The 12,251-nt window shown below is 53.6% G+C and overlaps 4 protein-coding genes across 4 annotated transcripts; 3 read left to right on the top strand and 1 right to left on the bottom strand.

Moving 5' to 3' along the window:
• Nucleotides 1-332: 332 nt before the first annotated feature.
• On the top strand, nt 333-2,865 carry N7510_011361 (Ras GTPase activating protein IRA2; the record flags this gene model as incomplete). Its single annotated transcript, XM_056983286.1, has 4 exons — nt 333-546; nt 600-733; nt 794-2,645; nt 2,705-2,865. The coding sequence occupies 4 exons, from the start codon at nt 333-335 to the stop codon at nt 2,863-2,865; spliced, it is 2,361 nt and encodes a 786-aa protein (XP_056828780.1).
• A 1,368-nt stretch (nt 2,866-4,233) lies between these two features.
• N7510_011360 (SEC14 family lipid-binding protein) lies at nt 4,234-5,385 on the top strand (the record flags this gene model as incomplete). The annotated part of the gene is made up of 3 exons (XM_056983285.1): nt 4,234-4,475; nt 4,588-4,711; nt 4,777-5,385. The coding sequence occupies 3 exons, from the start codon at nt 4,234-4,236 to the stop codon at nt 5,383-5,385; spliced, it is 975 nt and encodes a 324-aa protein (XP_056828779.1).
• An 845-nt stretch (nt 5,386-6,230) lies between these two features.
• On the bottom strand, nt 6,231-7,137 carry N7510_011359 (uncharacterized protein; the record flags this gene model as incomplete). Its single annotated transcript, XM_056983284.1, has 2 exons — nt 6,231-6,899; nt 6,967-7,137. The coding sequence occupies 2 exons, from the start codon at nt 7,135-7,137 to the stop codon at nt 6,231-6,233; spliced, it is 840 nt and encodes a 279-aa protein (XP_056828778.1).
• A 323-nt stretch (nt 7,138-7,460) lies between these two features.
• Nucleotides 7,461-11,791, top strand: N7510_011358 (uncharacterized protein; the record flags this gene model as incomplete). The annotated part of the gene is made up of 3 exons (XM_056983283.1): nt 7,461-8,552; nt 8,605-8,974; nt 9,129-11,791. The coding sequence occupies 3 exons, from the start codon at nt 7,461-7,463 to the stop codon at nt 11,789-11,791; spliced, it is 4,125 nt and encodes a 1,374-aa protein (XP_056828777.1).
• Between the last annotated feature and the right edge of the window lie 460 nt (nt 11,792-12,251).

The raw sequence follows: 12,251 nt of genomic DNA, 5'->3' as shown, positions 1-12,251 counted from the left end.
GCGGTCGCCTAATTCTGCCTCGTGTCTCGGCTCCGTTCGCCCGTCTGGTTTTCCGCTGCCCTTTCCGTGGTCGACCAAGAACTTTCTTTTCAACCCCTGGGTGCCTGATCTACTCGGCTCCTCAACTCGAATTTCACCGCCGTTCTGCCTCTGCGCATTCCGATCCACGATACCGACGCATCAGGAGCCTGCTAGGATTTCCCAACCCTCCTCCCCCCTCACACTCTCCCACGTCTCGCGCGCCCGCCACCATTGACATCGGGTCTCTCTCTCGGTCGTCGACGGTGCGCGCAATATAACCCACAGGCGATCACCGGTCGCCCGTTCCCACAATGTCCGTTGCGACGATGCTACAGCCTGCATCGAGAGCATCCCGAGCCTCGTCCTCGTCCTCGTCCTCGTTTCAGCCCGTCGCCCGACAGAACACCATGTCGACCCACGATACTCGGTCGCTCCGCCAATCCAAGCGGATGTCGGTCACCGCGTTGTACCTGTCCATGTCCGCCAAGGACAGGGACTTGGAGATTTCTGATGATTTGGCACGAGGTGCGTCGCTCGCTTTTTCTGATTTGTGAGTACTGACTGACATGCACGAACAGCACAAAAGCACCTGCGCGATTTGAAGAGCAAGATTTCTTCGCAATCCAAGAAGAACTTCGTCCTGGAGAAAGATGTGCGATACCTGGATTCTCGGATAGCGCTGCTGATTCAAAATCGGATGGCTCAGGAGGAGGTAAGATCCGAATTCACACAAAGTTGTGGAGATTTATTACTGACTCACATTCCCCCATAGCAAAATGAAGTCGCCAGTCACCTCGACGATGCGATCGATCCTCAAGAAGGGTTTTTCCCGAACGACGATCGCACTCAGAAGTACGGCAACCTCCTTTTCCTCCTTCAGTCGGAGCCCCGCCACATTGCTCACCTCTGCCGCCTGGTTACAATGGCCGAAATCGATTCGCTCCTGCAGACCGTCATGTTCACCATCTACGGAAACCAGTACGAGAGTCGCGAGGAACACCTGCTGCTCACCATGTTCCAATCCGTCCTCACATATCAGTTTGACAATACCCCGGAATACTCGTCCCTGCTGCGCCAGAACACCCCGGTCTCGCGGATGATGACCACCTACACACGTCGTGGTCCCGGCCAGAGTTACTTGAAGCAGGTTTTGGCGGACCAGATCAACTCGTTGATCGAGCTGCGCGATGTGGACTTGGAGATTAACCCTCTGAAGGTCTATGAGAGCATGGTCAAGCAGATTGAGGAGGAGACTGGTTCTTTGCCGGACTACCTGGCCCGGTCGGTGACCGCCGAGGATGCAGCCGCAAATGAACAGGTGCAGGCCATCATTGCGCCGCGTCTGAAGATGTTGACGGACATTGCAAATGGCTTTCTCACCACCATTATCGATTCCGTCCATGAGACTCCCTACGGGCTCCGCTGGATCTGCAAGCAGATTCGCAGTCTTTCCCGCCGCAAGTATCCCGACGCCCAGGACCAAACAATCTGTACCCTGATCGGTGGATTCTTCTTCCTGCGATTCATCAACCCCGCCATTGTCACCCCGCGCTCATACATGCTGATCGACGCTACACCCACGGACAAACCCCGTCGGACCCTGACCCTGATCGCCAAGATGCTCCAGAATCTGGCGAACAAGCCATCCTACGCCAAAGAGCCCTACATGGCGAGCCTACAGCCGTTCATCGAGTCGAACAAAGACCGGGTAAACAAGTTCCTGCTCGACCTTTGTGAAGTGCAGGACTTCTATGAGAGTCTGGAGATGGACAACTACGTGGCCCTGTCGAAGCGAGACCTTGAACTGCAAATCACTCTCAATGAGATGTACGCCATGCATAGCCTTTTGGAGAAGCACAGTTCGGTGCTCGCCCAGGACCAGTACTCGCACCTGTCCATGCTCCTGCAGGAGCTAGGCACCGCACCAGCACAGTTGCCTCGCAAGGAGAACCGAACCATCACAGTACCGCTGTTCAGCCGATGGGAGACTGCTCTAGATGACTTGACGGCGGCCCTCGACATCACGCAGGAAGAAGTGTTTTTCATGGAGGCCAAGTCTACTTTTGTCCAGATCCTCCGGTCTCTACCTCACAACTCCTCAGTAGCCCGCCGGCCCCTTCGCCTGGATCGCATCGCCGAGGCTGCCGCCACACTGAAGAACGACGCCGTGATGGTCCGGAAGGGCATCCGCTCCATGGAACTGCTGAGTCAGCTGCAGGATATGGGCGTGATTGACCGCTCCGATGAATTCAGCCTGCTCCGGGATGAGGTGGAGCAGGAGTTGGTACACCTTGGTTCGCTGAAGGAAAAGGTTGTAGAGGAAACCGGACAGCTGGAGTCCGTGTTCGCCACCATTCGCGATCACAACACCTATTTGGTCGGCCAGCTGGAGACCTACAAGTCCTATCTTCATAACGTGCGCAGCCAATCAGAGGGCAAGTCGCGCAGTACTGCCAAAGAGCAGAAGAAACAGGAGTTGGGACCGTACAAATTCACTCACCAGCAACTGGAGAAGGAGGGCGTCATTCGTCGCAGCAACGTTCCAGAGAACCGGCGGGCCAATATCTACTTCATGTTCAAGAGCCCATTGCCGGGGACATTTGTTATCAGTCTACACTACAAAGGTGAGTCCTGATCAGACAATCAAGTGTGAGAGGAAGAAGAGACTAACAAGGTTCAATAGGACGGGCTCGTGGACTGCTGGAACTCGATCTTAAGCTTGATGATCTCCTTGAGATGCAGAAGGACAACCTCGAGGACCTTGATCTGGAGTATGTCCAGTTCAACGTCTCGAAGGTGCTGACACTTCTGAACAAACGCTTTGCACGAAAGAAGGGCTGGTAAGGGATCTCGTCCCTGAGTCCCATGCGTGCTGCGTTCTTCCCCTACGAATTGAAACGAGACCGAGCCGAATAATTCTCTGCCTGTGGTTCAATCCCCACGGTTGACTCCGGCTTAGCGGCCTGATTATTTGCGATGACCCGATGGACATTCATATATGTCCCATATACTACTTTTCATGTCATCATCATCATTGATGGACCAGGGATTTGCCTTGTGCAACTACTTCCGTTCCCTCGTCCATGGCTGCGGGCGGTTTATGCGCCCGGTGTGAATGTTGTCTATATACACGAACATACCCCTGATGGAGGAAGATGCGGGACTTTCCCCCGCTGGTTCGGGCGAGAGCCGAGCATCCATCTTCCATCCCGGTTTTTTTTGGGGGATTTACTCTTCTCCTTTATTTGTGGCTTTTTTATGGTCTATACCCAACGCATATTTGATTTTTTTGAACTGCTGGGCATCATGTTTCTTTTCCCAATTTGGCAATGCGTTCTGTAATCCTACCCTTTGTGCTCTCGTTCCTCATCATCACCGCCCGGAGCCTTGGGACTCCAGATGCGTTGTGTATAATACTAACTACTCCTGCGGTTGTCTGCCTGCGTTCCTTCCAATACCCGTTGTGTCCTTTCAGTTCTTAAATCAAGTACCATTTCGGTTTTTCACTGATTAACTAGTAGTTAGCCTTTCTATGTACATACCCACCTTGCCGATCCTGGCCAGACCACAACACACTATAACTAAATCAATGCTGGTGGACCGGCGCGACACCGCCACCTGCCCCTCCCCTCTGCTGGCCGTTTAACGTTCGACTTGGATGAACTAGTTGAGGATTCAATCAGGATCTGCGCGAGGGGTTAAAGTAGGGCTAACGTAGGGCTCCGTTTGCGGATAATGACCAACAACAATACCCTCTGCAATCAGAAGAAATAATGAGGTTAGTAATGGTCAATTGTCTCGTTGGCCAGCGGGAGCAGCACTAGTCCCGAGCAAAAATAGTCACCGGAATCTGGCGTGCCCCTAACGAAGGCAGAGAGGAAAAAAAAACAAACAGGATTTGCCGGGCTGAGGCGGCCAGAACGAAGGAGAGGAGGGGAGGGGGGGAACCAAAAAAAAAAAAAAAAATTAGAATCATACACGTAGCCAAATGCAAGATTGAAAATTGCCCTTTCTAATTATTGAATCTATTTCTCGACCTGTTGTTGCTGGGTCCTTAGGTTATCTTGACTTCAAGTGGCCAACTTTCCCCCTTCCGCCTTCCCGCTTTCTTCAATCCACCTCTCCCTCTTCCTCCCCCATTATTACTTTTCCCACCCACATTTCTCTTCCCCCCACGATCCCCCCCCCAATTCTCCCCATTTCATCATCACAATGGCGGCCCCTGCAGTGAAGCCCCTTATTCTCGACCCCAAGTATGACGATTACGATTTCCCCACCACCGCGCCGGAGCCGCAGCCTGGCCACCCGGGCCACACCACGCCGGAGCAGGATGAGAAGGTCAAGCAGCTCCGCTCGGAGCTGGAGCAGCTGGGCTATACCCAGCGATTGGACACGCTGACCTTGCTGCGGTTCCTGCGTGCTCGCAAGTTCGACGTTGAGGCGTCCAAGTCCATGTACGTTGCCCATTGTTACACTTTCGGAGACTAGCCTCGCTGTCGGAGGAAGCGGCCTCTTTGCCTCCTTTTAAGTTTTGTGAATGCGACGATAGACTAATCCCACTCCCAGGTTCGTGACCTCTGAGAAGTGGCGGAAGGAGTTCGGCACCGATGACTTGGCGGGCACTTTCAACTACGAGGAGAAGGCAAAGGTGTTTGAGTACTATCCGCAGTACTACCACAAGACGGACAAGGTGGGTTCTTTCTGTAATGGCATACATCCGGACAAGAAGGCTGACATGAAATTCGACATAAATAGGACGGACGGCCCGTCTACATTGAGAAGCTCGGCAAGATCGACCTCAACGCCATGTACAAGATCACGACCGGCGAGCGCATGCTACAGAACCTGGTCACCGAGTACGAGAAGCTGTCAGACCCGCGGTTGCCCGCCTGCTCGCGCAAGGCCGGCCAGCTGGAGGAGACTTGCTGCACGATCATGGACCTGAAGGGTGTCGGCATTACCAGCGTCCCCTCCGTGTACGGCTACGTGCGCCAGGCCTCTGACATCTCGCAGAACTACTACCCAGAGCGTCTGGGTAAGCTGTACCTCATCAACGCCCCCTGGGGATTCAGCAGCGTCTTCAGCGTCGTCAAGGGCTTCCTGGACCCCGTCACCGTCAACAAGATCCACGTCCTGGGTAGTGGTTACCAGAAGGAGCTGCTGCAGCAGGTCCCCGCTGAGAACTTGCCCGTTGAGTTCGGCGGTACCTGTGTGTGTGAGGGTGGCTGTGAACTCTCGGACATGGGTCCCTGGCAAGATCCCGAGTGGGCTCGCACCCCCAAGTGGGCTCTTCCCAAGGAAGGTGGTGAGGCTGTTGTTCACAACGAGGACCCGGGCATTGAGAAGCCCGAGGCCAGCGCATAAATGCGACAATGGGAATTTCCTCGTCACCAATGTCTCACACCGCATCATCACATAAAAACCAAACAATACCCCCCCAACTCATGGAGCACGAGAAAACTCGGATAAGGAGACATCAGGGGGACTCTTTATCATCAGAGCGCGACCCAGATCTGCTGTCTTTACACTATTTCCCACGTCTTTCAAGACCACACACAGAAACATCCAAACCCTCTCACATCTCGTACATCCCTCTCTTTCCTACCTCCCTCTCTCTTTTCCACCTGGCAGAACGGACTTTCCCTTCTGGTAGTTTCAACACATCCTCGCCGACCCTCTCCCCCTCTGCCCCTGCGTCACATATTGACTTATGTATGTGGCTCATTTCACTTTCTTTTTTTGTCGGAATTTAGATGTCCCATGGAGAGATTGGCTTTTTACTGTACGTTTGCTTTTTGTTCCCACTGTTCAAAACAAGCGGCCATGCACCCGCGCTATAGACAGGGCAGGGTAGGGCTGGATTCAAATTAAAACGGTGAAGAAGATGGTCATTTCACATCTTCAAGGCGGGTGACTGTATACACAGGAGAAAGAGCACAGTATTAGTGACAAATGGAAGAAGTTCTGGCTAGATAACTAGATCGATGTATGTATTGAGATTTTGCGATGTGAACTTCCTTCGTTCGGCTTCCAGTATGATAGACCTGAAAGGGAATGAACCCATTCATTCATTGATTGACTGTAATAATAGAAAAACATGGATATCATGATAATCAACCTCCCATGAACCAAGTCAAACTCTGGGATGAAGAAACGCCGCAACCTTTTCTTTTCAAAAGAAAGTAAGACAAATTAAAACCGGTTCCAAATCACAGATTCTCCACCACCTCTGCTGCCCGTCCGGCCCTTTCGGCCTTGCCCACCGTCGTAGCCAGCGCATTGCCCTCGACTGCTCCAGCCTTGGAAGAAGAGTCAAGGCCTCCCTCCTCGCCCTGTAGCCGCAATAACATGCGCAGCGCGTTATCGTACGCAGCGGCCATATCCTCGCTCTGCCAGCGCTCTGTCTCTTCCTCTGTTCCCAGCGGTACCTGGAGCGTCCATGCCGGATCATGTCGCTTTCGCCGTTGGCGATGCGCGCGTGTCTGGGTAGAGGTAGGTTGTTGTGCGCCCTCCTTGTCCTTATCATGACTCGTCACATCCTCCGATTCATCCATCGCTTCTTCCTCATCTCCTCGTTCTTGTTCCTCCCTCTTTTCCTCCTCCTCCTCCTCCTCAAGCGTCCGCCTCAACAGCGCCGCATACTCCCTCGCCGCCTTCCGCGGCGCCTCCCGCCGTAACTGCGCAACACTCGTAGTCAGGGACTCCAGCTGCGCGTAGAGAGCCGTCACGCGCGACGCCAGGTCCGCGTCGTAGGCTTCATACTCGACTGTCTCGTCGGGGGCTGTGAAGGAGGCCGGGAATGGGAATTGGGGGGATGAGGAGTCGATCCCGTTTATGCTGATCGAGGATGAGGCTGTTGTGAATGTTTCGTTTATGTACTTGAATGGATCAGTCGTTAGAATGGTATTCTCTTTCTTTTCTGTTTTCTGGGGGAGTTGGGCGTACCTCGTCGACTAGCTCTCGGACGCGTTCGCGCATTGGATCGGGTTCATTGTTGGCGGCCGAAGGGGGAAGGTGTAGGTCTAGTTTACGTCGGGAGAGCGCGACTGTGTTGGCGTAGAGGTAGGTAAAGTCTGCTGCGGATTGCAGCTCGACTTTGCGGTAGTGGGCGGCCATGTTGGGTGGGAGGTGGTGGAAGAAGTGCAGGAGGAACTAACTAATCGCGTGGGAAAACAAAAAGGCGGTGCTGCTGATCCCCGCAAAGCCGATGTTGCATCATCACTGCCTTCCTCTCTCTCTCCAACACTTACTCACCCACTTTTTTCTTTTCATTTGTGTTACTCTCAAGTCCCTCCATTCAACAATGCACCCTCCATAGGGACCATGCTCTTATCCTTTGTCCAGTTCTATTGACCGTTCTGGCCGGGGATACGGACTGCCGACAGCGCAGCTCAGTACTGTAACCAGCCCACTTGTCCCTTGCATGCTACTCCCCCCAAATGGAAAACCGAAGCAGCATTGTCCTCGTGGACAACACTGCCCCCACCCAACAGCCCGACGACCTCTCGCGGCGCCCAACCGCAAACGATTCCTCAGGTAGCCTTTCGCGGCATCTGAGTCGCGTATCAGTGACGAATCAGCTTGCCAAAAGGAAATACGCCAAATGGCAACCAGAGAGACTCGGAATTCCGAGCAATACCGACACTCCCGTCAGCAGGGAGTCATCGCGAGTCCGAGGATCATCCGTCTCAGCGAGCAGCGTGGCCGAACAGCGAAGCGGACAATCACCGCCGCACGACGACGCAGGCAGGGATGTCGACTCGACGGACCATGAGCCCCCTCGAGTCCACAGCAGACATAATAATACGAATAGTGTTCGATCAGCTGGGTCTGCGCGGCAGCAGCAGCAACAACAACAGCTCAATGAAACTTCCGACGAAAACAGAACGCCTGTCTCTGAGCTGGACGTTCTCTACGAGAACCAACGAGGCTGGTTCCTATTCGGGATTCCGCTCTACTCCCACGGCTCACTACTAAACCTCGATCCCGGCGCCTGGATGACTCCAGACCGGAAGGAAAGCCCCGTGGATATCACCAATGCGCAAGTGCCTGATCCCAGCTGGGAATGGGCCTGGCGGACGTGGTACGTCGATATGTCCGGGGACGTGGATGAGCAGGGCTGGCAGTACTCCCTCTCGTTTGGGTCGTCGGCATGGCATGGCACGCACCCGTGGTTCCATTCGTTTGTCCGTCGCAGGCGATGGGTTAGACTTCGGACTAAGATCGCGGAGAAACGTCGCGTTCGGTCCGATTTTGAGAATGCTCATATGCTGACCGAGGACTACTTTACTATCCATTCTTCCAAAGGCCATAGCCGTGAGCAGAGCTCTGCAAGTCTATCCAAGCTGGCCTCGGGTTATTTGAGTCGCGCCACTACGAAGATGGCTGAAGATGCCTTCCCCGAGGAGATTGGGGACATTCCTACCTTGATCTACGCATTGAAGCGGACTTCGATCGACCGAGAGAAGATCGATGTCCTGAAGAAATTTGTTCAGGAAGGAGGTGAGGAGCTGTACTATTTGAACGACAAGGTGAGTTGCAACCATATCTTTTCACTAACACGATTCCTAACTCAGAACCTAGATCCCGGAGATCATGTCTATGTTTTTCTTCCAAGCATCTCGATGGCAGTTCATCTCGCATCTTGTCAGCGTCATCAATGAGCTATCCAAGACAGCCGCGGATCCGGACGGAGACGGCAAGGATGCTGATCAGATCAAACGCAAACAGGACAATCTTGCCCGCGCGGCGGAGACGTGCCGGCTGCACGTCACAGGGCCGGGTGTCTTCGCCGATGACCAGGGCGAGTCGGTGACGGGAATGCTGGATTTGACACCCGTGTCTCGACATGATACGCTGCTGTCAAAACGACCCAGGTCGCCCTCTGCTCAGCTGTCGCGCAAGGAGAAGGGGAAGAATATCAAGGGGATCCCCAAGGCAGCGGAGGTTGGCCGTGAGGGTCACCTTCAATAATTCCAGTCATCACTCATTGGCACATCTGTCTATCTTTCTTTTATACTGCATAACATACAGCCCTGGCTACTGTACCATACACGAATACAATTCCTTTCTTTTTCGATGTTGTATTCTTTTAATCGGCCATCTAGCAAAATCCTTTGTCGGCCTCACCGCCTTCCGTTCCTTCCCGTTCCTTCATCATCTTGGCCGAGAAAAATATCTCCCGTTCTCTCTGATCCTCAACAGCTCCGCTTTCCCTCCCTTCCCCCGCGCCTCAGATGCTCCAGCATCGATCTCCATGTTCTCGTGTGGCCGCCCGTGTCTAAGAAGGCGAGGTCTGTCTGCCCTCTTGGACACCGTCGCGGCTGGCCCCGATGAACCTCTCCTCTTCCTCTACCCGCGCTGGGCTACGACCGCCGTGCGGCACCGAAGACCAATCACTTCTTTGAACCCGGTCGCAGCTCCGACAAGGAACCGTCAAGCTCCCGGCTCCCTTTGCCGGCCAACTATCGGGTCATATCCTGTACCGTCGCTCCGCCGGCAGAACAGCCAGCCGGTCTCGCCCAGCACCGGTGACAATTTTCAAGATGTCTCGGATCCGGATGGGCCTCCTATTGCAGAAGGGATTGATCTCAGACATCCGCGAAGAAGAGCGGCGGCGAGGACGTCAACCAAGGACTCGTTCACTCGGCACAAATCCTCGTTCAATGTCTTCGCCGGTATGGAAGATGTTGAGAACCGTGCGGTCAGGCCACCTATATCATCAGGACGGAGGAAGGCTTTGAAGGTCTCGCGATTCAAATCCGTCATACAAAGGTCTGCCGAGGACAAGAGTACAATGTGGAAGCTGTCCCCCGTGGACCGAAGGAAATTACGGAACGCAAGATTCCTCAGAATGCAGAATTTCCAACGAAATCAGAGAGACATTACCTGGAACAGGGTGAAAATGCTTCTGCAGTGGATACAACAAAACTCCCGCCCATGGAGCAGGAAAGGCGACAGGCACTTGGAGATGCAAATACCTGAAGAGACCGTCGCTCTGCTCTCTGGAATGACAGACACGGCGATGAAGGAGAATATTTGGTATTGGGCGGTGCACCATGGATGTCGCGTGCATATATTGTCCCCGAAGATAGGTAGTGGGACACATCGCAAGGTTATTTTGTCAGGCTCTGAGCACGTCTTGGAGCTCGTGAGCGAGCGGATCGATCGCGTCCAAAGCCTCCAGGCCAGTCGAGACCCTCGAGTCGATATTGTCACCCCGGGAATCCCTTTGGTTGCCTCCACGGAGGCTTTGCGGCGCAGAAATCTGCCGGTGCCGGTACCACGTGGGGTGTGGGATATCAAGCGAGCGGCAAAGAAGCCGAAGTCACTGGATAAAGTCCTGGCGGCTCGTCCAAGTCTTAGTACAGTGAGAGAGTTTACCGAGTATATCGAGGACCTTACGCATGCTACGGAACCTAGTCAGAACGCCAATCGGGACCCGAGCATCCCATATCAGGAACAAATCGCGCAGGAGATTGTGGTACTCTTTCGGGAAGATTCAATTCGCAAATGCCTCTCGACTGCCGCATTAAACCGTGCACTGATCTTCCTGTGTGATCATCAACGCCTCCGCCGCGCCCGTCTCGTGTTCTCGATAGCAGAACATGTTGCGACTGCAGACACGTATAACATTCTGTTGCGGTCAGCTGCGCAACACCAGCATCTGCATGTGTTCAAGTGGCTTCTTCTGTCCATGTGGCGAGTGCACATCCGCCCAAATCCAGATACATGGCTGGCATTACTGGAGGCCTTGGTGAATCCTCACGAGAAGGCCGCTTTGATGGCCCAAATGGCCCAGTTGGGATACTTGAAAGATACCAGTACGATTCGGCGTGCGCTCCAACTCACCGTCCAAAACTCACTCCTCGTGCATTTGGAGAGCGATCAAAGCATTGACGTCTTCATCAATTCCATGGTCACTACCCACGGCACCAACTGGTTTTCTCCATCTCTACTGAGAGATATGTTCAGTGTGATCGCCCGACTGCGAGATTTCGACTCTGCAGAACGGTTGCTGCAGATTTGCACTCAGCATAATCTCCTCGTCGACAGCTCTTCCCTCGCTGAAATCGTGTACATGTGCCGTCGGGACATCTTTTCTGCCCTCTACTTCACAAAGCTATTCTTGGAACGCCCTTCCTTCCGCATATCGAGCAGAACCTGGGAGCGACTGTTCCTGGTCGCCTTCAAGGGCCGCCACTACAATATCTGCCGAGTCCTGTGGCGATATGCCTGCATGGACAAAGCCGTGTCCCACAACATGAAACGCGCCGTCCTCAGCTCCCTCTCCCGCAATGTGTCCATGAAAAAGAAAGACCTGCTCACCAACTGCTTTCTCCGAAGAGCCGGCAAAGTCATCATCGGCGTCCCTGGAAACAACAAAAGAGCTACATTCAAAGAATCAACCCTTAACGACCTACCCAGCGAGTTCCATGCCAACCCCATCTCCTATTTCAGGAGAGGGTTCCTGGCAGGATGGGAAGAGCGGTCCCGCCAGCTCCGCCTCGCCAAGGCCCTCATCGCACGCGACATCGATCTCGGTGCCAACCTGTACCGGCCAAAGCAGCCTCTGAATCTCATGCTGGATGCTGCGGCGACTATGGATCGTGAATGGCGCGATAAACTGCACGGACTGCGTGGATTGACATTCCTTCTGGATCATGTCATCGAGGTGCCTGTGTGGCGGTATGGACTCACCAAGAGCAAGAGGGCCAAGAAAACTCGCCGTGAAGGAGCTCAGGCAGAGTATCCTGTTTTGATTACTTGAATAATCCACCCGCTTGATGGATGCCGAGTCTCGCTTGTTTCCTTGGGTGTCCACTCTATCTCACGTATTATCCGTGTATGTCTCTGCATTTTCCCCGCCGCGCAAGATACCCCCTTTCAGCTGGCTTTTGTCGTTTCGGCCCACCATGAGAGGAGAGACGGCCTCGTGGTGGTGATGGTGGTTGTGTCCACTCATACTTTCTTCCCTCTTACATATCCTACATTGTACATATATTTCTTGTATACTATTGCAACCTCAGATGATGAATGGTCCTCCTCCACTTGTCAGAAGAGTCAAATAATATTGCATCACCCTTCCATCTTTATACCCCGGTTAGGAATTTGCATTCAGCCACTCCATGTAGGACGATCTGGACATTCTGATTATGAACCTGGATTTACATCGTACCCGCACTTATTATCTCTGATACAGGTGCCTATACCCGGGTTATTGGGCACCT

The sequence above is a fragment of the Penicillium lagena genome (genome assembly GCF_028827675.1).
Source record: "Penicillium lagena strain IBT 129212 chromosome Unknown utg000008l_segment0_segment0, whole genome shotgun sequence".
NCBI lineage: Eukaryota > Fungi > Ascomycota > Eurotiomycetes > Eurotiales > Aspergillaceae > Penicillium > Penicillium lagena.
The sequence above is the reverse complement of the archived record's forward strand: the minus strand, read 5'-3'. Positions and strand labels throughout refer to the sequence as shown.